Source organism: Oryctolagus cuniculus, chromosome 17 (genome assembly GCF_964237555.1).
Source record: "Oryctolagus cuniculus chromosome 17, mOryCun1.1, whole genome shotgun sequence".
Lineage (NCBI taxonomy): Eukaryota > Metazoa > Chordata > Mammalia > Lagomorpha > Leporidae > Oryctolagus > Oryctolagus cuniculus.
This window is the reverse complement of record NC_091448.1, coordinates 34,286,508-34,309,666: the sequence shown is the minus strand read 5'-3', so window position 1 is coordinate 34,309,666 and position 23,159 is coordinate 34,286,508. Positions and strand designations below refer to the sequence as shown.

At 41.1% G+C, this 23,159-nt stretch overlaps 1 protein-coding gene and 1 pseudogene across 2 annotated transcripts in view; both read right to left on the bottom strand.

Moving 5' to 3' along the window:
- PPM1E (protein phosphatase, Mg2+/Mn2+ dependent 1E) overlaps positions 1-23,159 on the bottom strand; it is a 190,118-nt gene that overhangs the window by 24,583 nt on the left and 142,376 nt on the right. For both annotated transcript variants that reach the window (XM_051824783.2, XM_051824782.2), the window contains exon 2: positions 3,122-3,240. In XM_051824783.2, the coding sequence (XP_051680743.2) occupies positions 3,122-3,240 (119 nt within the window). The remainder of the gene's footprint in view (positions 1-3,121; positions 3,241-23,159) is intronic.
- The window catches only part of LOC127484380 (large ribosomal subunit protein uL13-like), a 69,277-nt pseudogene continuing 52,744 nt past the window's right edge, over positions 6,627-23,159 (bottom strand).

The following is a 23,159-nucleotide window of genomic DNA, read 5'->3' as shown; positions in this document are numbered from 1 at the left end:
CTTAACAAATATTTCCTTCTTCACTCTCAGTCCATGTTCAACTTGGGTAAAACATGATTAAAATATTACTACAGAATCACATTCCTCTGGCCACAGTGAGTGACTTCATCAGGAATGACAAACTATACAAGTTGGGTTGATTAGACTGGATCCTCTGACTTATGTAAAAGCAGGTGAGATAAGCTATTCTTGTTTTCCTGCTCAACTAGGGTAAATGAAGACCTGGCATTCCCAGCAGTCACGTTGCCATCCATGGAGTATGAAAATAAAAATCAGAGAGTGTGCAGCTCTGCGACGGAGAAATGGCAGGGTCTGCTGACATCATTTGAAACCTTGAAACTATCTGTGTAGCCTTAACACTGGAGGGCAACCAACAAAATCTGTTTCGCTGAAGCCAATTAGAATTGCATTTATGGTATCTACAACCAAAAAGTTTCTGAATATACATTAAGAATAAAAACTTGATTTTTGTTTGAACCAAATTTTATCCTACCTTGTCCAAGACATATTTATCTAGTCCTACTTTATTAAGAACATTTTTAAAATTTGGGAAGGATATTTTACTGAATGCTTCTTTTGGCATCTTTAGAGATTATCTTGTTTTTTTCTTAACCTATTAATATAAAAATTATGCTAATAGACTTCCCAACATTTTTATTGTGTTCACTGCTATTTACCCATCACAACACTAAACATATGGTAGACTCTCAATATAATATTCATTGAATGATTTAACTGTTGTACTCAATATACAAATATTTTGCTTAAGATTTTTTTATACTGATTACTAAGATGGGTCTCATTTCCTTTTGTTTGGTCTTAGGCTTGGTGTGACTGTTAGGCTATGCAAATATTTCTTCTTTGTGCAATTAAAGAATTTTTTAAAAATAATATTGTAATTATCTGCCTTTGACCATTTGAAAATATTCACCTGTAGAATCATCTATTCTGTTTCCTTTCGTCCTTAAAAATTTTCTCAATCTGTCTTTCCTTAGACCATGTTTACTTATTTTTTTGAGAAAAATACCCAGGTCTTCAAATTTATTTACACAAACTTTTCTTAATTCTTTAAATTTCCCTTGTATTAGTAATCATTTTCCCATTTTGTTTTTTATTTTCATGGGGATACTTCAAATTGGGTTTTATATCTGCCCAACTACATTAGTACCACATCAGATATGCAAGGTCACATAGAAAACATTCTATAATGAATGACATAAACATGAAAAGAACATTAAGTTAAGGATTTTTTTTAAGTCTATTTTTTGGAAACCAGAAGAGGGATAAAAGGCACATCAGGAGGGACTTCAGTGCCTTTAAGCCAGTGGCAGCAGGACCTGTTCCTTCTGATATGGGAATAAACACGACCTGACCCAAAGACGCTGCTCAGCGAGGTTCACGCTGAGTGACTGGGGGAACCAGATCAAGGATTTGCAAATGGTTCAGAATTCTAGTTAGATAAGTCTGAATCACAGCAATATCATGGAGACATCACTGACTAATCTCCTGGGAAAATATAAAATCAGAATGACCAATGATACCACCAAACAACGGCCCTTTATTTCATTTCTGTTTTCCTATGGGGCTCAGAAAATTCTTCCAAAGTGGGTGTGTAGGACAGTTCAACTGTACTACACTAGGTATTCCCCTTCTGCAAGGAGTGATGTAGGACTTCAATATATAAATAATTGCTGCTTGAAATGGAAAAATATATTTAAAAAGGGGTACAAAAACGTGAAAATTATACAAAGTAGCAGTCCACCCCCTCACAGCTGTAAATTACTCATCAGTTGTTAATGTCATTGTACTGAGTTGGAGCTGAGTCAGCCATCACCCTGGATGCAGTAAAGCAAAATTTAATCTCATTTTTTCATTATAGAGCATTTACTTTTATGCATCAGTACCAGAGCAAAGACCAACGCTCTGTAGAAGGAATTTTATTCATCTTGACTCTGGAACAATTTGGTTCCAGATGAATCAATCACACTCACTATAAACAGGCATGGTAATTCCTTGCCAGTTTTCTGTTAGAAGCAATCTAGAGAAATAAAGAACAGGAATGTTTACGTTTATATTTGTCTCACATTCTCTGGAATCTCTCTTCTCTGATTTGCTAATATATGCTCTGCTCCCTAGGTACCATGTTGAAAGGCAAATGCTTAAAATAGAGCAAAATTTAATATTCCTTAAAATTCCTAATTATCTAATTTTTATGAAAATATTTTCATTAGACCCTGTCAAATATGTATGCTCCTCATAATTTTCCTGGAAAAAAAGATATACAATAATGCATAATAATTACATATTTATCATAAAGAGCTCTATTTAAATCTGGTAGATTTAATTTTAACATAATTGATAAGTTTTGCTAACCTGATTTTGGGCTTTTTAATTTTTACTTGGATTCTTAAAAGTAAGCTAATTTTTATTTTTGACAGGCAGTTAGACAGTGAGAGAGAGAGACAGAGAGAAAGGTCTTCCTTCTGTTGGTTCACCCCCAAATGGCCACTATGGCCAGCGAACTGTGCAGATCTGAAGCCAGGAGCCAGGCACTTCCTCCTGGTCTCCTATGTGGGTGCAGGGCCCAAGCACTTGGGCTATCCTCCACTGCCTTCCTGGGCCACAGCAGAGAGCTGGACTGGAAGAGGAGCAACCGGGACAGAATCCGGCACCCCAACCGGAACTAGAACCTGGGGTGCTGGCGCTGCAGGCGAAGGATTAGCCAAGTGAGCTGCGGCGCCGGCCAGCTAAAAATTTTTGAATTGGTTTTGCTCAAATTCTCCCTACTCTCACCCACTCATATTTGTTTACTGACTTCACATGCTTCATTTTACTCTTCCATTACTTATGACAATTTATGACAATTATGATATTTGCTCCAGTTACCTCCCACATACTACCCTACCTTTTGCAAAACATACTTGTATTATTTTCTCTTCACTCTTTTTATTGATTTATTTGAAAAAAATTATTTGCATGTTTCCCCTACTGCCACTATAAAATGAACTAGTGAGTAAATACAACTGGATCTACTATTTTGTAGATATCTTCTGTGAATCACTATGCATGAGAAAATTTTAGTATTTTTAAACTTAAAAAATACTAGATAATAGTTACCTACCCACAGTCCCTTCTGCACCATCTGTCTCCTTTGGGATATAATGTGCAGAAAGGTCACTCTGAAGAACTTCATCTGACGTGGCTCGGGCTAAAGCAGCGGCCAAAAAGGAAGGGCAGTTACTGAAAGAGAAAAACAAAAGTTATTTTCAATAATAATTAGGAGTACATTAATATTTATGTATTGTAACATCTCAAAGTAAAATTATACCTTTAGACAATATTCAATAAATATTTGAATGCATACCATGGGGTATGCACTTGGTAGATACAGGTGAGTAACAGACATGGCACCTGATGTATTGGGACTTACAGTCTGGTTAGGGAGCAAGAGGATAAACCAATCAACAAACAAGATATAACTTAAAAGTGGGATAAGTTTTATAAAGGGATCCAGCAGGATACAATGCCAGAGAATATAGAGGGTGATACCTGTTTAGAGGCAATGATCACAAATGCCATACCTTGAAAAATGGAAGTACTCTGTTAATGTGGGAGGGGGGAAGTCAGGAGAGAATTATTTCAGGCAAAGTGAACAGCGTGTGTGCAGACCCCTTTTGAGAGCTTGGTATGTTCAAAGAATTAAAAGAAGCCCAGGGGAGATAAATGAGAAAGGGGCAAAGTGGTAAGATCAGAGGGAGAGACGAAGTCCGGTTACTTACACAGGTAAGGAATTTGGGTTTTATTCCAAATGTAATGAGAACTCAGATTGTGAGCAAGGGAGTACAAAGTCAAACATGAATTAAAATATTACATTGACTGCTGTGTCAAAGTAAATTAGAAGGGAGTAAGACTGAAGGGAGACAACAAAGAAATTGTTATAATCCAGGTAGGAAGAAAAAGGTGAACATTTTGGAGAAAGAAAATACAGAACTCACTCGTGATTGGGTGTGGAGGGGAGATAGAACAGAATTAAAATTGAGTCCTGGGTTTTGTCTGAGCAACTAGGTGAATGGAAGGATTATCTAGATGAGAAAACCAGGAAAAGGGCAGGTTTGTAGGGGAAGCTGGGTAGACAACAAGACTTCCTTTTAACATGTCAAATTTGAAATATCGGAGATACCTAATTGAGATATAAAATAGTGGAATGCTCATTCTGTTGTGGCATTCGGGAATGTTAGGAAATTTGGATGGTATTTAGAACTATGGGAATAGGATCACATAAGGAGACAAGACAATAAGACAGTTGCTCTGCATCAGTGACCAGTGCCTCCTGGTTTCTCCATTTTGGAATAAGAAGATTACGCCTTATCACTGTTGGGTAATGGCAGGAAGGAGGATGTAGTTAATTTGTCTCAGTTCAGAGGTTTTCAGATCAAGCGTAACTAAAGGTAAGGAGCTATCATCAACAAAACACATCCAAGGAATCTTGGCTTCACCTGGACTGGATCTCAAAGAGATTATTTTTTTAGGATGTATTTATTTGAAAGGCAGAGAGAGAGGGAGAGACAGAGATTTTCTGTCCACTGGTTCACTCCCCAAATGGCCCCAACAGCTGGTATTGGGCCAGGCTGAAGCCAGGAGCCAAGAATTCTATCCTGGTCTCCCATATGGATGGCGGGGACCCAAGTACCTAGCACCAGCTTTCAATGCTTTTCTAGGCACACTAGCAGGGATCTGGACTGGAAGCTGAGCAGCCAGGACTCCAACTGGCATGCTGATAGGAGATGCTGGCATCACAAGCAGTACCCTAACCACTGTGCCACAACACCAGCCCCTCAATGAGATCTTCAACCTCAAGCCTGAGCCTTTATGGAAAGTTGAGAGTTGTTTGGCAAAATAATAATAATAAAGGATTTTTTTAAAGGCCACAGCAGAATTTCTGGTCTCCCATGCTATTTCAAATCTTGCCATTCCCCATGAAGAGGCAAAATATGTTTCCCTCTTGAAGAAAAAAAATATAGCACCAGTGATGCTCTGTGACTTACAAAGTTTGATCATAAAAGACCAAATGCCTTTTCCCTGGTTTCCTTGTCCCTTCTCCGCCCCTCACCCCATGCCTGTTCTTGAAACACAGCCGCCCTGCTGAGAGGAAGCTCAAACCGGTCCACGTGAAGAAACCACATGAACAGATTCATGTAGGTATGAACTACGGCCACCCAGCCAACAGCTATCATCAACTTTTTGACATGTAAACACACAAGCCTTCAGAAGACACCAATATCCAACTGGAGTCTTCCAGTTAAAAATATAAGCTGACCCTGGTTTGCCTAGTCTGAATTCCTGGCCCAAGGAAACTGAGAACAATAAATGATTGTTTTATGCACTAAATTTTGTGGTAACTTGTTAACAGCCACAATGAAAACCCAAGATTTAGAAGCTTGGCATAAGATAAGGAACATACAAAAACTGAAAAGAAATAGCAAAATAAGTAACTGGAGAATCAAAACAGTAGAGTAGTTAGAAGAGGGACTGAATCAATTCTGTTGAAAGTTCAAATAATGGACACTGAATTTACTAACATGAAGATCATCACAGCTTGGGTGCTGAGACAATTCACTGTGAAGAACAATCTTTTTAACAAATGGTACTAGGACAAGGAGATATCCACATGTAAAAGAATCCAGTAGGTATCACCTCTTTATACCATATACAAAAATTAACCCAAAATACATTATAAGCTTAAATGTAAAGCTTAAATTGTAAAACTCTTAAAACACAGGAGTAAATCCTTGTGATCTTGGATTAGGCAGTGCTTTTCTTAGATATGATACCAAAAGCACATGCAAAAAAAGACAAAGTTAGATTGAGCTACATCAAAATTTTTAAACATATGTGCCACAAATCAAGAAAGTGCAAAGACAATCCAGAAAATGGCAGAAAATATTTGCAGATCTTGTATCCAATGAAGGACTGGTATACATAATACACAAAGAACACTTATACCTCAACAATAAAAAGATAATCCAATTGATCTGAATAGGCTTTTTTTTTTTCCAAATAAGACATACAAATGGCCACTAAGCACATGAAAAAGATGCTCAACATCTGTGATATTATATAAAAGTAGATATTTCACTTCTGATTCCTGACACAGAGCTCCTAAAATCCTTGTGATTTCCTAATTGATAGAGGTACTAGAAGTATCTTTTGTACTAATATTTGGCCTTTGAACATGGTTCCTACACAGAACTCCTAAATCCCTTGAGTTTTCTGGGGTGATAAGGAGTGTTTTCTAATGAGAGATTCTGGATAGCTGCAGGGTGATGACTGCCCACCAGAAAGATCAAGCCCCATGATCAAAAGCTTGAGCTCTTCAGCTCCACTCTCCTCCTCCAGGGAAGGGTGGGAGAGTAGAGACTGACTTAATAATCAATTATGCCTACATGATTAAGCCTCTATTGAGATCTCTAAAAGATGGAGTTTGAGGAAGTTCCACATTGGTAAATATATCCACACGCTGGAAGGGTGGTGAACCCATATTCCACGGGGACAAAGTATACTGTGTTTGGGGCCCTTCGTTGGGATTTTAGCTGGTGTATCTCTTCATCTGGCTGAGCATTTGTATCTTTTTTTTTTTTTTAAGATTTATTTTATTTATTTGAAAGAGTTACAGAGAGAGGTAGAGACAGAGAGAGAGAGAGGTCTTCCATCTGTTGGTTCACTCCCCAGATGGCTGCAACGGCTGGAACTGAGCTGATCCGAAGCCAGGAGCCAGGAGCTTCCTCCAGGTCTCCCACATGGGTGCAGGGGCCCAAGGACTTGGGCCTTCTTCTTCTTCTTTTTTTTTTTTTTTTTTTTTTTTTTTTTTTTTTTTTTTGACAGGCAGAGTTAGACAGTGAGAGAGAGAGAGGAGAGAGAAAGGTCTTCCTTTTACCGTTGGTTCACCCCACAATGGCCGCTGCGGCCAGCGCACTGCGCTGATCCATAGCCAGGAGCCAGGTGTTTCTCCTGGTCTCCCTTGTGGGTGCAGGGCCCAAGCACTTGGGCCATCCTCCACTGCCCTCCCGGGCCACAGCAGAGAGCTGGACTGCAAGAGGAGTAACTGGGACAGAACCCGGGGTGCCGGAGCCGCAGGCAGAGGATTAGCCTATTGAGCCGCGGTGCTGGCCTTGGGCCATCTTCTACTGCCTTCCCAGGCCATAGCAGAGAGCTGAATTGGAAGTGGAGCAGCCAGGACTAGAACTGGCACCGATATGGGATGCTGATGCTTCAGGCCAGGGCTTTATCCTGCTGTGCCACAGCGCCGGCCCCTAAAACTTATAACTTGCTTTAATAAACTATTACATATAACCAGGTTTCCTTTTGTGAATCATTATAACAAATTACTAAGCATAAAAAGGAAGTTTTGGGAGCTCTTGATTTATAAGCAGTTGGTTTGAAACTTGGGAGCGCAGACTTTGACTGCCATCTGAAGCAGAGGCAGTTGTACAGGATTGGGCCTTTAATCTGTGGGATCTGCTTGAATTCTGGATATCAAAACCGAGTCAAATTTTAAGACACCCAATCCCAGTTCAAGTCTGTAGAAAACTGGTTGGTGTGAAAACTCCTTACACATTTGGTGTCAGAAAGTGTAATTGTATAGAAAAACAGGCTTTTTTTTTTTTAATATTTCCCTCATTAGGGAAATGCTAATCAAAACCACAATGAGAAAACATTCCACACTTACTAGGTCAGCTAACAAAAAGGACACATAATGGTGCAGACATTTGGCAGAATGGTTAGGATGTGTTGGGTACTGCTTGAGTTAACTACATCCCATATCTGAGTGTTTGAGTTCGGGTCTCATCTCCACTTCCAACTCCAACTTCCTGCTAATGTGCACCCTGGGAAGCAGCAGGTGACAGCTTCAGGGCTTGGGTCCCTGCTACCCACTTGGGAGAGCTAGATTGGGTTCTTGGCTACCCAGCTTCGGGCTGGCCCAACCACAGCTGTTAAAGACATTTGGGGAATAAATACATCTCTATTTCTCTGTCTTTCAAATAAAAGTAAGTAAAGCTTACAACTCAATGTTTAAAAAAATAACAAGTGTGGCCGGCGCCGCGGCTCACTAGGCTAATCCTCCGCCTTATGGCGCCGGCACACCGGGTTCTAGTCCCAGTCGGGGTGCCAGATTCTGTCCCGGTCGCTCTTCTTCCACAGCTCTCTGCTGTGGCCAGGGGGTGCAGTGGAGGATGGCCCAAGTGCTTGGGCCCTGCACCCCATGGAAGACCAGGAAAAGCACCTGGCTCCTGCCATCGGGTCAGTGCGGTGCGCTGGCCGCAGCACGCCGGCCGCAGCGGCCATTGGAGGGTGAACCAACAGCAAAGGAAGACCTTTTCTCTGTCTGTCTCTCTCACTGTCCACTCTGCCCGGAAAAAAAAAAAGAAAAAAAAAAAAAAAAAAAACCAAAACCAAGGAGTTGGACATTGTGGTACAGCAGACCAAGCCACCTCTTGGGATGTCTACATCCCAAACTGAAGTTCCAGTTAAAGTACTGGCCTCTCTGCTTCTAATCCAGCTTCCTGATGGTGTACCTTTAAAGCAGCAGATGATGGCTCAGTTACTTGGGTTCCTGCCACCCATGTGTGAGAAAGAGATGGACTCCCTGGCCCCTGGCTTCAGCCTGGCCCAGCTCTGGATGCTCTGAGTATCTGGGGAGTGAACTAGCGGAGAGAAGAGACCTGCCTCCTCTGTTGCTCTTTCAAAATAAATATATACACATCTTTAAACAAAAAAGACAAGTAATAATAAGTGATGGCACCTAGAGAAATTGGAATTCTCATATTGCTACCGGAAATGTAAAATGTACAGCTGCTTTGGCATTTCCTTATCATTTTAACTTCCAAGTTACCATAAGGCTTAGAAATTCCACTCCTAAATGTGTGTGTGTGTATATATATACATATATATATACACATGAGAAATAAAAACATATACCCATATAAAAATTTGTATATGAATGCTGTACATGAATGTGAATAGCAGCATTACTCATAATAGCCAGAAAGTAGAACTAACCAAGTATCCATCAGTTTATGAAAGATAAATAAACTATACTATATTCATACAATAGAATATTTAGCCTTAAAAAGGAATGAAGCACTTATATATGCCACACATGGATGAACCTTGAAAACATCATGGTAAGTAACAGAAGCCAACCACAAACACCACATACTGCAGGAATTCATTTACTGTCTAGCAAAAGTCCGCAACAGGCGAATCTGTGTGAACAAAGAATAGTAGCGGTAGCTAAGTGCTGGAGAATACAGGGAAAATAGGGAGTGACTCCTAATGGGGAGGGGTTTTCTTTTTTGAGGTGATAAAAATATTCTAAAGCTTATTTTGTGATAGTTGAGCAACTGTGAATTTACTAAAATCACTTAACTGTATACTTTAAATGGGTAACTTTTTAATTTGAGAGCAATTTTATGTAGAAAGGGGAAAGGAACCATAATGAGAAGAGACGCAGGGCAAAAACCACGCAGCCTCAGCACCCGTTTGATGCAGGCCAGTCATTTCCCTCTGTTCTCAGGCCAGGACCCGAGGTCCCTGACCTAGGTTGTATGCTCAGGGCTGGAAGACAGCTATGAAGGTGAGGAGTCAGGAACTACATTCACCCTTGCTGGGCCATTTCCCCAAATTTAACAGGAATAGATGCAGGGAGGAGGGAAACTTGGGGAGGCCAGTGCTTGGAGAGCCCCAGGGACAGACCAGCTCAGGACGCTGTCTTTCCTAAACACCCGCCTCACCCACTGGCATTTCTTAGTCAACCTGGGAAAGTGCAAAACTTTGCATCTTAACTGCCAAGACTCTAAGATCCAAGGAAGTTAAAAACAGCAGATCTGTCCCTATATCTTCACCAGCCCTTTAACCATCACCATCTAATTTATTTCTTAGGCTGACTAAAGAAGAAGGTGAACTATGAGACGGAAATTTGATCAGGATACAGTGACAGGACCCCTCCCTCTTTCACCTGCCAAGTTTGGGGCCTCCACCTACACAACCGTAAACCTGTGTCCATCAGTTTAGGGGATTTGGCTCTCCAGTATCTAAACGGGTAACATATGGGGCAGGCATTTGGTGCAGTAGTTAAGATGGTTGTTTGGGACACCTGAATCTTACACTGTAGCACCTGGATTGGAGTCCAGCTTTCTCCTGATTCTAACCTTCTGGTAATATGCACCCTGGAAGTCGGAAGATGATGGCTCAAGTAGTTGGGTCCCTACTATCCATATGGAAGACCCAGATTGAGTACCTGGCCCCTGGCTTCTGCCTGACCCAGCCCATTATTGTGGGCATTTGGGGAATGAACAGCATATAGAAAATCTCTTTGTCTCTCTCTCTCTGCCTTTTAAATTAAAACAGTTTTTAAAAAGTCTGTGGGAGATATAATTAAAACAGAGGTTTATTTTACTCAAAAACATTTTTGAAATCCCTAAGATTCATTTTATTTATTTGAAAGGCAGACATACAGAGAAAGGCACAGAGAGATCTTCCATCCTCTCATTCACTCCCCAAATGGCTGCAATGGACAGAGCTGATTCAAAGCCAAGAACCAGGGAATTCTTCCGCGTCTCCCATGTGGGTGCAGAGGCCCAACCACTTCGGCCACCTTTGCTGCTTTCTCAGGCACATTAGCAGGGAGCTGGCTTGGAAGTTGAACAGCCGGGACTTGAAGCAGCACCCACATGGGTTGCTGGTGCAGCAGGCTGGGGTTTTAACCTACTGCGCCACAACACCAGCCCCCTCTGTGAGCCTTTTTTTTTATAGTATTTATTTATTTTATTTGAAAGTCAGAGTTACACAGAGAGAAGAGGCAGAGAGAGATTGAAATTGAGAGGCAGAGAGGCCTTCTATCCATTGGTTCACTCCCAGTTGGCCACAACGGCCAGAGATGCACCAATCTGAAGCCAGGAGCCAGGAGCTTCTTCTAGGTCTCCCACGTGGGTGCAGGGGCCCAAGGCCTTGGGCCATCTTCTACTGCTTTCGAAGGCCATAGCAGAGAGCTGGATCAGAAGCAGAGCAGCTGGGATTTGAACCGGCGCCCATATGGGATGCTGGCACTGTAGGTGGCAGCTTTACCTGCTACACCACAGTGCTGGCCCCTGAACCTTTTTTTTTTTTTAAAGATTTATTTATTTATTATTTTAAGTCAGAGTTACACAGACAGAGGGAAAGACGGAGAATCTTCTACTTGCTCACTCCCCACATGGCCACAACAGCCGTGACTAGGCCAGGCCATAGCAAGGAGCTTCTTTTAGGCCTTCCACGTGGGTGGCAGGGGACCATGCACTTGGGCCATCTTCTGCTGCTTTTCCCAGGCCATTAGGAGGGAACTGTATCAGAAGCACAGCAGCCAGTGTCACATATGGGATGTTAGCATTACAGGTTGTGGCTTTACCTGCTACACCACAATGCTGCCAGCCCCTTTGGTGAACCTTTTGAAGATTCTTGGTATATATTGAATCTTAATTATAGTGAAAAATAAATTTTTTGAAAGATGTATTCATTTATTTATTTATGAAGCAGTAACATGTTACAAAGAGAGAGACAGAGATCTTCTATCTGCTGGTTCACTCCCCAAATGGCTGCTATGGCCGGGGTCAAGCTCAAGCTAGAAACTAGAATTCCATCTGGGTCTTCCACATGGATGGCAGGGGCCCAAGCACTTGGACCATCTCCTGCCCCCTTCCCAGGCACATTAGCAGGGAGTGAGACTGGAAGCACAGTAGCCAAGATGTGAACCAGGGCTCTGATATGGGATGACAGTGTCACAGGCGGTAGCTTAACTTGCTGTGCCAAATCACTGGCTCTGAAACAAATTTCCTGAAAGATCTGCCCGTTAAACAACCATGAAATAAGCTGATGAGATCCTTTTAAAATCAAAATGCTTTATAAACAGTGTTAATATTTCTCCTTTCATGCGCTTCAGATTAACTGAATTTTTCTTGGTGCATAAAATTTTTCTTTCACAGACCTAAATTCTTTGTGAGCATTGCTTGTCTTAATCTTTCTGTCCTGCTTTACTCTCATTAACTGGACATTTTCCAAATATTTCACTTAAGCAGACTTTTAGCATAGAGTTAGAACATTTAACTGGTTCTTTGTTTTTAAATTTACATTTAAAATAATCTGAAAACCTTATTGTAATCTTGTTCCCCAGAGTTCCCAAAGCAAAAGGTGTCTTTTGTGTAATTATTAAACTATTTGGATACAGATTCATCAAAGGTAAGTGTATGAAACTTAGAGAATGAGGTAATAAGAAACATTAGTCTCATTAAGGTGTCATCTGTGCTACATTTTTACTCACAGTTAATACAATTTTTTACTTTTTGTCAGACAGAATAAAATATTTTCAGTGAAGTAGGGAGGAGGATTAGCTAATAGCTAGATCTAAAACATCAAGCTAGACACTTCACCCACATCAGCTATTCCTGCGTGTCAGAAAGCTATAACATTTGGTATGAATAACTTGTGATTTTTTACTCTGAATTGAAAGAGATTATCTCTGAAAAATCAGAATTGCAAATTTATTTTAAAGCATAGTCACATCAGAGAATATTTGATACCCCTCAAATAAAAGCTTATTATTAGTGCTTGTCATTTTAAGAGAATTACTAGGAGTGACTAACAGGATAATAGCATGGCAAACTGCTTTCTTTCATCATTTCTCTTAAATGCCTGCAAGATCCCAATACAGGAGGTTTTAAAGTTTGGCAAATGTAATAAGCACAGTAAATATGAGAAGAGGGCCAATACTCATGGAAAATGAGGCTTACAAGTGTTATTGTGTTGAAAACACTTGAAATACAGTATGACTAGAAATTTTTTAACCTTTGCAATGTGTGTCATTTGGAGGGACGGGATTTTTTTAAGTAAAATTAATCTTTTTAGTACCCTCAACTGTAGTCCAATATGATGCTTTGTTTATATGTATCTATCTATATCTATATATATAAACAGATACTTTGAAGTGCTTTCCACACTCATCTTTAAGCAATTCACATCCTGAGAAAAGGCAATGTGTTTTCATATTTACCAATTATTCACTTGTTTTAGATATCAAAGTAGAAATTTTAGGTACACATAAATAAAAATCAAATGTTTATCTATGTCTGAGTCATATAAATAAAACATGTATGTCTATATATACATACATACACACCTTTTAAACAATGGTGAAAAGTCATTAATTAGAGGTCTTAGTTTTAATTTTAAAATTTAGTCACATATGTAAAACATCCACTTCATTAGAGTTATTAATATTAATGAACATATGCATGCAATATTTGAATTTCTGTGTTTAATGACTTTCTCACTGTTAAATATTATAAAGCAGAAATCCAGGCTTTATTACAAACTTCATAAACTGAGCTCTATAAACACAGTACTGGGTCTTGATTTAAGCACACAGTAAGTGTTCTTCAGACGCACAAAAATCTCCACAAAACTCAACTTTAGGAATGTTCTGATTGTTCTTTCCTGCTGCTCACATTGGCTAGCATCATCTTTATTCTCCAAATGTTTATCTTGGCAGGTTAATCTTGCTTCCTCAGTCCTACTTCAAATACAGTCTAGCCTAAAACATGATTGGTGGAATATTTTGAGTTACAAAATACAACAGTGAGGCAGGCATTAGGTGCAGGGGTTAAGATTCACTTGGGATGCCTGCATGCCATATTACAGTGCCCGGGTTTGAGTCCTGGCTCTGCTTCCAATTCTAGTTTCTTGCTAATGTATACCCTGGGAGGTAGCAGGTGATGGCCACCTATTTGGGAGACTTAGATTGAGTTCCAGGCTTCTGGAACTCAGAACTTGGTTTTTGTGGGCATTTGAGGAATGAATCTATAGACGGAAGCTCTCTCTCTGCTTGTCTCTGTTTTTCAAATAAATAACATTGTTGCATCAAATGGCCTTCAATAGTCAGTAACTGTCAAAGTTTATACCAATTATTATTGCTTGTATGAACATCTTGGAGTAGTGTTTAAGAAGGGGACAAATGTTAAATCATTATGAGAACTACCCAAATCAGGGAACAAGATCAGGGAACAAGAGTTCGGGTCACTGGTTATAGGCACTTGTGATGCACGCATCCCCTACTGGAGTGTTTGTAAAGTCCCAACACTGTTCCCCATCCAGCATCCTGCTAATGTGCATCCTGGGAGGCACAGTGCGATAGTTTAAAAACTTGGGTCCCTGCCACCCACCTGGGAGGCCCAGATTGGGTGTGAGGCCTTGGCTTCCACCTGGACCAGCCCTCAATGTTGCAGGCACCTGAGAGGTTAACCAACAGATGGAAGATTTCTCTTTCTCTCTCTTTACTTTTCAAGTAAAGATTTGATTCACTTATTTATTTGGAATATAAGAGAGTTTCTATCTACTGGTTTACTCCCCAAATGCCCACAAAACCAGGACTGGGTCAGGTCAGGGCCAGCAACTCCACTTAGGTCTCCTACATGAGTGGCAGAAACCCAAGCACTTGGGCCATCTGCTGCTGCCTTTCCAGGAGCATTAGCAGGAAGCTGGATTGGAAACAGAGTAGCTGGTACTTGAACTGGCATTAAGATATGAAATACAGGCATCCCAAGTGACAACTCTTTTTTTTTTTTTTTTTTTTTTGACAGGCAGAGTTAGTGAGAGAGAGAGAGAGACAGAGAGAAAGGTCTTCCTTCCGTTGGTTCACCCCTGAAATGGCTGCTACGGCCGGCACACTGTGCCTATCCGAAGCCAGGTGCTTCCTCCTGGTCTCCCATGTGGGTGCAGGGCCCAAGGACTTGGGCCATCCTCCACTGCACTCCTGGGCCACAGCAGAGAGCTGGACTGGAAGAGGGGCAACCGGGACAGAATCCGGCGCCCCAACCAGGACTAGAACCCGGTGTGCCGGCGCCGCAGGCAGAGGATTAGCCTAGTGAGCCGCGGCACCGGCCTAATTCTTTTTGTTTCTTTAAAGATTTACTTATTTATTTGAAAGACAGAAAAGGAGAGCCAGAGACACAGAGGGAGTGCTGTCTTCCATTTGGTGGTTCACTCCTCAAATGGCCAGCTGCTAATATCCAGATCTGGGCCATGCTGAAGTTATGAGCCAGGAACTCCATCCTGAACTCCCCACACAGATGACAGTGGCCAAAGTACTTAGGCCATCTGCTGCTGCCTTCCCAGTCACACTGGCAGGAAACTGGATTGAAAGCTGAGCAAGACTCCAGCTGGCATTCCCATATGGAACTTTTATTCAGTGTTAAAGATGCATAGGAGAGTGAGGGCCCTACGTAAAGGAGAGACATAAATCTGGGTTCATACCGAGTATGAGTACCAAGAACCAGCCACATGGAGGAGCATCTAGGCCAGGAAGCATGGCGTGAAGGACACGCGACCTGAAGGCGCAAGGCTGAAGCCAGCTCTGTACTGGCAAGAGGCCAGGGAAAGGAAAAGGGAAGAGAAAGGCCTGACACACTTCCAAAGGGGAGTAGTTAATTAACCTGATTGGTCAGTGGGTGCACCAGTGTGGCCAGGTAGCGGCATGAGGTCACACAGGGGCATGGTGAAGGCGTGGTCTTCCAGCTCACAAACCTAATCAATTTTAACCTACCTATTTCATTCCCCCCTCAGAGACTCCATGCCCTTAATCCTAAGGGGTGTTGATGGACATAGAATCATCTCTTCTGTAACTGCTTCCTGCTTATGAGGTGCATAGTGCAGGCCCTGCCTATCCTGGGTCTGGAAGTCTCTGCCATGACTGTATCTTAACTTCATCTAAAATACTGTTGCAAACTGGTTATAAAGCTTTATTTTAAATGAGAGGATTTCTTAGCTCTCAGAAAATATTTATTTATATGGGGCCAGCACAGTGGCACGGTAGGTTAATCCTGCCTGTGGCACCAGCATCACATATGGGCATCAGTTCTAGTCCTGGCTGCTTCTCTTCCGGTCCAGCTCTCTGCTGTGGCCTAGGAAAGCAGTAAAAGAATGCCCAAGTCTTTGGGCCCCTGCACCCACACAGGAGACTGGGAAGTGGTACCTGGCTCCTGGCTTCACATCGGCACAGCTCCGGCCGTTGCGGCCACCTGGGGAGTGAACCAACAGATAGAAGACCTCTCTCAGTCTCTCCCTCTCATTATCTGCAACTCACTCTCTCAAATAAATAAATAAAATCTTAAAAAAAGATATTTATTTATAGGTTGTTATTCCATCTCCACTCTATAGGCTGATATCAATCCAATCAATTCATAATTTCCTTAGAGAAAAGGAAAGGAATCACACTGGAAGTGAATATGAAAGCTGGCATTCTTTCAGCACCACATATTGTCATCTTACTATAAAGCAGAAACCACCATTGATAAACAGATAATTATAGCATAGAAACATTTAATTTGCATTAATTTTCAAATTTCATGAGTGGATAAGTTCTGTTGGATGGCCAGGATAATATTTTAGTCAGATCTTTTTGTAACCTGACTTGCTGGTATCTTCCATATGCATATTAAGACAATATATATTTTAAGGCTGAACACTGGATTCTTGTTATGAGCCAAGGCAGGAAGCACTTTCATCACAATGCCAAACCTACACAAATCACTAAATACATTATTAGATAAATTAGAGGTTTAAAAGAACATCCTTCCTGACACTGGCAATGTGGGCGTCTGCAAAGCACCCACAGCTGTGTCTCAGCAGTCTTCCCAGAGCACTGCTAAGGTAATAAAATTTTTGAAGGTGGGAAGTTTCCATCAATTAACTTTGAGAGACTTGTCTGGAACAGCCTCATTTCAGCAGCCCACATATTATGATGATACTGTCTACTCAGTATGCCCTTGTTAGAATGACAGACCTTAAATGCTGAATTTTGATCCCCTCTCCTTAATCATATGTATTCTAAATCTAGAATAATATATTAAACTAAATAAGGAAGGCAAAATCTTCACCTAAATTAATATTCTTTTTCTTAGTGAACTAAATGGAGTTAAAGTCAGGGCTGAATTCTGCTCCTCTTTATTTTTTGACAGGCAGAGTGGACAGTGAGAGAAAGAGAGACAGATCTTCCTTTTTCCGTGGCCGCTGCCAGGAGCCAGGTGCTTCTCCTGGTCTCCCATGGGGTGCAGGGCCGAAGAACTTGGGCCATCCTCCACTGCACTCCCGGGCCACAGCAGAGAGCTGGAATGGAGAGGAGCAACCAGGAAAGAATCCGACGCCCTGACCAGGACTAGAACCCGGTGTGCCAGCGCCGCAGGCAGAGGATTAGCCTATTGAGCCTCGGCGCCAGCCTCTGTTCCTCTTTAGGCAGTTTTCTTTCTATAGCAACCTCTAGGAATTCCACCTGGAGTCAATTGATTATAACGCCCACACATCCCAGATTCTCTTTATTAGCTTTTCTAAATCTAAATAATGCCTCCTCCTAAGTGACTAGTTCCTGCCATCCATGCTTTGAGATTCATATCACTGCTGCTATCAGTATAAAATTAGCACTGAGGATGAATCATTTAAACATTTGACTTTTGAATAATAGTTAAAAAAAAAAAAAAAACTTTCCCACACTGACCATTAAAGCAAAACCAAACAGTATACTAAGTTTTCTGTAAAGAGCTGTCTAGATGTTAGAAATTTACCAAAGATCAAACTACCACTAGTTCCACAACATTAGAGAAAAAAGAGCTTAGCAGTAACTATTTTCCTTATCATCTTTCCTCCGTAAACAGAAAAAGTAAGTAGCACTTTACTGAAACTATTCTTATCAACATCACCAAAGTAACCTTCTTAACTGTCATTGTCTCTCCTCAGGTTCACTTCACTCAGGAGCATCTGACTATGGATCATTCCTTCTACCTTGGTGCACTTTCTTCTGTGAGCCTCGATAATATCACACTGTCCTACATTACTCTAAGGGTTTTGTCTTCTTAAGTCTCTTTTAATATAAAGTTCTTCTACTTTTCTCTGTACTTCTAAACCAAAATACCACGCTGCACTGCTTTCTCCTTTCCTTTTTGCCTAGACTTTGTCAACTTCTAATATTCTATAGACATTTCTTAGTTATTTTATGTCTCCTTTGGTCCTCTACTAGAATGCAGATGTTTTTCTCTGCTTTGATGATTGATGCCTAGTGCCCAGATGAGTGCAGGGCATATAGTGTTCAATAAATATTTGCAGAATGAATAAACTACCATTTTCTATCTCTTTTTTAAAAAATATTTATTTATTTGAAAGGCAGTTAGAGAGAGACAGAGGCAGAGAGAAATCTTCCATTTGCTGGTTCACTCTCCAAATGGCTGCAATGGCTGGAGCTGGTCTGATACAAAGCCACAAGCTTCTTCTGTGTCTTTCACATAGGTGCAGAGGCCCAAGAACCTGGGCCATCTTCTACTGCCTTCCCAGGACACAGCAGAGAGCTGGAGAAGTGGAGCAGCCGGGTCTCGAACCAGCATCTATATGGGATGCCCGCACTGTAGGCGGTGGTTTTACCAGCTATGCCACAGTGTCAGCCCTTCTTTCTCTTTTTAGATTTACTTATTTACTTTTAAGGCAGATATACAGAGAGAGAGAGGGAAAGATAAAGAAAGCACAGTAATTTCCATCCACTGGTCCACTTCACAAATGGCTCCACAAATGGTTCACTCTACAACAGCTGGAGCTGGGCCAGGCCAAAACCATGAGCTTGGAACTCCATCCAGGTCTCCCATGTGGTGTCAGAAACCCAGCACATGAGCCATCTTCTGCTGCTTTTCCCAGGTGTTAGCAAGGGGCTGGACTGGAAGTGGAACAGTGGGACTCCAGTGGTTTAACACACTCTGACACAACGCAGGCCCCTAAACTATTGTTTTCTGATTTCTGTACGTTTAAGCTCTTCCCTAAATCCTTACAATGAATGCTCCTTAACAAGGGCTGGTGTTGTGGCATAATGGGTTAAGCTGCTACCTGCAATGCCAGCATCCATTATGAGCACCAATTAAAGTCCTGGCTGCTCCACTTCCAATCCGGCCCCTACTAATGCACCTAGGGAAGCAGTGGAAGATGGCCCAAGTTCTTGGGCTCCTGCACTCACTTGGGAGACCTGGATGAAGTTCCTGGCTCCCGGATTTGGCCTGTCCCAGCCTCAGCTGTTATGGCCTTTTGGGGAGTAAACCAGCAGATGGAAGATCTCTATCTCTCCCTTTCTCTAACTTTGCCTTTGAAATAAATAAATATTTTAAAAAAATGAAAATTAATATAGTTGCAAAAGAGTATCCCATATAACATAATGTTGAATTCTTACATGCAGGCTACAAAATTTGAAGAAATAGGAAGAGAAACCAGAACTCAAATCAGGCAATCCAACATGGATGCAGACATACCAAGCGGTAGTTTAACCTGCTGTGCCACAACACTTGCCCCTGTGTGACTCTTAATAGGAACTCAGCTTCAAACTATACTTTAAAATAATTGACTATTCTTAAGAAAGCTTACCCTGCTGTGCCACAATGCCCTTCCCAAAAGATAAGTTTAAAAAAAATTTTTAAAGAAAGGACCTTACTAAAATGATACATAATTATCCTTTGAAATGCAACTAGAAGTAGAAAAGAACATTAATAATTTTAGTAATACATGTTATTATTTCTGGGTATTAATTTAGTTTATACACTGAGATATATATTCTGAACAATAATACTAATATAACAAAATTATATCTTGCTTTCAGGAAAAGTAGCTACAATTCTTTGAACTTTTACATGCCAACTAATATATTCAATTCTTTTTATCTGTTACCTCTTTAAATTATTTTTAAAAAAGATTTATTTATTTGAAAGGCAGATTTACAGAGAGGCAGAGAGAGAGAGAAGAGAGAGAGAGAGGTCTTCCATCCTCTAGTTCACTCCCCAGTGGCTGCAACGGCTGGAGCTGCACTTATCCAAAGCCAGGAGCCAGAAATTTCTTCCAGGTCTCCCATGCAGGTACAAGGGCCCAAGGACTTGGGCCATCTTCTGCTTTCCCAGGCCACAGCAGAGAGCTGGGTTGGAATGGATCACCCGGGACTCGAACCAGCGCCCATATGGGATGCTGGCACTGCAGGCGGTGGCTTTACCCACTAAGCCACAGTGCTGGCCCCTAAATTCTTATAATAACACCATGAAATAAGGATGCATTTGAAATTCCTAGAAGTGAAATTAATACTAGAGGGGCCGGCACTGTTGCACAGCGAGTGAAGCCCCTGCCTGTAGTGCTGGCATCCCATGTGGGTGCCGGTTGGAGACCTGTGTGCTCCACTTCTGATCCAGCTCTCTGCTACGGCCTGGGAAAGCAGTGGAAGATGGCTCAAGTTCTTGGGTCCTTATACCCGCATGGGAGACCCAGAGGAAGCTCCTGGCTCCTGGCTTCAGATCAGTGCAGCTCTGGCCATTGCAGCCAGTTGGGGAGTGGACCAGTGGATAGAATATCTCTCTCTCTCTCTCTCTCTGCCTATCCTCTCTCTGTGTAACTCTTTCAAATAAATAAATTAATCTTAAAAAAATAAAGAAATTAGTACTAGATATATTAAGAGTGGGGCCACATTTTAAATACACGTGTGTAAGTTTCCAAAGCTATGTTGTAAACCTACAGCAGTGTAACACTTATTCCAAAAACACTTGAGAGAATAATTGCTCAGATTCTAATAGTGAAAACTGAAATATAAGATAATTTGCTAAAACTTGCATAGTTTATCAAAAACATAGTGGCAACAGGAAACACCTTACCTAGATTTTGGGCCCTTGATTTTCCATGACCACAGTGTATGTATTTACTCACTTATTTTAATTACAAAATATTAACATGCCACATTGTTCTTGAAAAAAATAATAAAGGTAAAAGTTAAAGGTAACAATTATCAGTTTTCTATATTCTCCCAGACATTTTTCTATGTATTTATATACAAACAGAATAATACTGCTTTGTTTTCGATTTACTGTAATATAAATGAAATGACATGTATTGTGATAAAATGTAATTTTTACCTAGCAATATTTTTTTTTTGACAGGCAGAGTGGACAGTGAGAGAGAGAGACAGAGAGAAAGGTCTTCCTTTTGCTGTTGGTTCATCCTCCAATGGCCGCCATGGCTGGTGCACTATGGCCGGCGCACCGCGCTGATCTGATGGCAGGAGCCAGGTACTTCTCCTGGTCTCCCATGGGGTGCAGGGCCCAAGGACTTGGGCCATCCTCCACTGCACTCCTGGGCCACAGCAGAGAGCTGGCCTGGAAGAGGGGCAACTGGGACAGAATCCGGCACCCCGACTGGGACTAGAACCCAGTGTGCCGGCGCCGCAGGCGGAGGATTAGCCTAGTGAGCCGCGGCACCGGCCGATACTTCATAATTTTTAATACTGTAAAAAATATTTTAGTTAACATCTTTATGTAATTTTTTATACACACTACACATAGAAACATAATCCATTATTATTTTTACTTCAGTCAAAATATTTTAATTGTCTACTTTAAAGTCCAATTGGGGCTGGTATTGTAATATAACGGGTAAGGCCACTGCGTGCTATGCCATCATTCCATATGGGCGCTGGTTCACGTCCTGGCTGCTCCACTTCCAATCCAGCTCCTTGTTGATGACCTGGGAAAAGCAGTGGAAGATGGCCCAGGTGTTTGGGCCCCTCCCACACATGTGGGAGACCTGGATGAAACTCCTGGCTCCTGGCTCCTGGCTTTGGCCTGACCCAGCCCTGGTCATTTCGGCCATCTGAGGAGCAAATCAGTGGATAGAAGATTGATCGATCAATCAATCTCTGAATTTCAAATAAATAAATCTTAAAAAAAAAAAAAAACCTGTGATGAGCCTTTATTCTTTTTTAAACTAGGGATTGAACTGCTTCTCAGAGACAGTGATAATTACTCTTGTCAAACAGAGACATATATATCAAAACACCTTGATATAGTGTTGTTTCAGTATAGCAAGATAAAACGATATTTTCTTGAAGGGATGAAAATTCAGTGAGGTACCTTTCTCTGAAGGGAGGAGAGAACTTCCACTTTGACTATGACCTTGTCTAAATAAGATCAGAGTTGGCAAACTCTAAACTCAAAAGGCTTCCGTAGCCTTGGCAACTCATGACAAGAGCCTAGGGTGATTACTGAGGCCATAAACAAGAGTGTCAATTGTTAAATCAACAACAGGAGTCACTGTACACTTGCTCCCCATGTAGGATTTCTGTCCTTAATGTGTTGTACTATGTGAATTAACGGTAAAACTAGTACTCAAACAGTACTTTACACTTTGTGTTTCTGTGTGGGTGCAGTCAGTTGAAATCTTTACTTAGTATATACCAAGTTGATCTTTATATACAGAAGATAATTGGAAATGAATCTTGATGTGAATGGGATGGGAGAGGGAGCAGGAGATGGGAGAGTTGCGGGTGGGAGGGAGGTTACGGGGGGAGGGGAAGCCACTGTAATCCAAAAGCTGTACTTTGGAAATTTATATTTATTAAATAAAAGTTAAAAAAAAGAAAATTCAGTGAGCTAAAACAAAATACAGTCAACCATGAAGACAATAAATTAGGGAAAGAAGTGATTTCAGAAGGAAAACTCTTACGTGAGGAATCAATAATTCTAAACTTTGATTCCACACTATTTAATTTGTAAAATGACCTTGCAATTGTCATTTTGTCCTCATATTCTCCTCTGTAAATCTTTGTGAAATCTTGTGACTAGTATTGTGACATAGTGGGTTAAGTTGCCATCTGGCACTCTGGCATCTCATATGAGCATTGGTCTGGCCCAGCCCCAAATGTTGTGGCCATTTGGAGAGTGAGTCAGTAGATGGAAGATCTCTTTCTGTCTCTCCTCTCTTTATGTAACTCTGTCTTTCAAATAAATAAATCTAAAAAAAAAAAAAAAACAACCTGAAATCTTTAATTAGGATTACATACATTTTGGATGAAAACTATAGATCCTGCTGAAGTACAAATTTATAACAACTTTGTAAAATTGAGAGTTAATGTCAAATCAACCAAAATTTAGAGAGTATCTATAATTCCCTTCCATTTTCCTTTCTGCCCTCCTTTATTTCAATAAGCCTAAGGGATGCTAACACCAGGAAAGACTGCAGATTGCAAATTCCTTCCTTCTAGTCTGTGCAACATATGTACCAAAATTTAAATACATCACTGA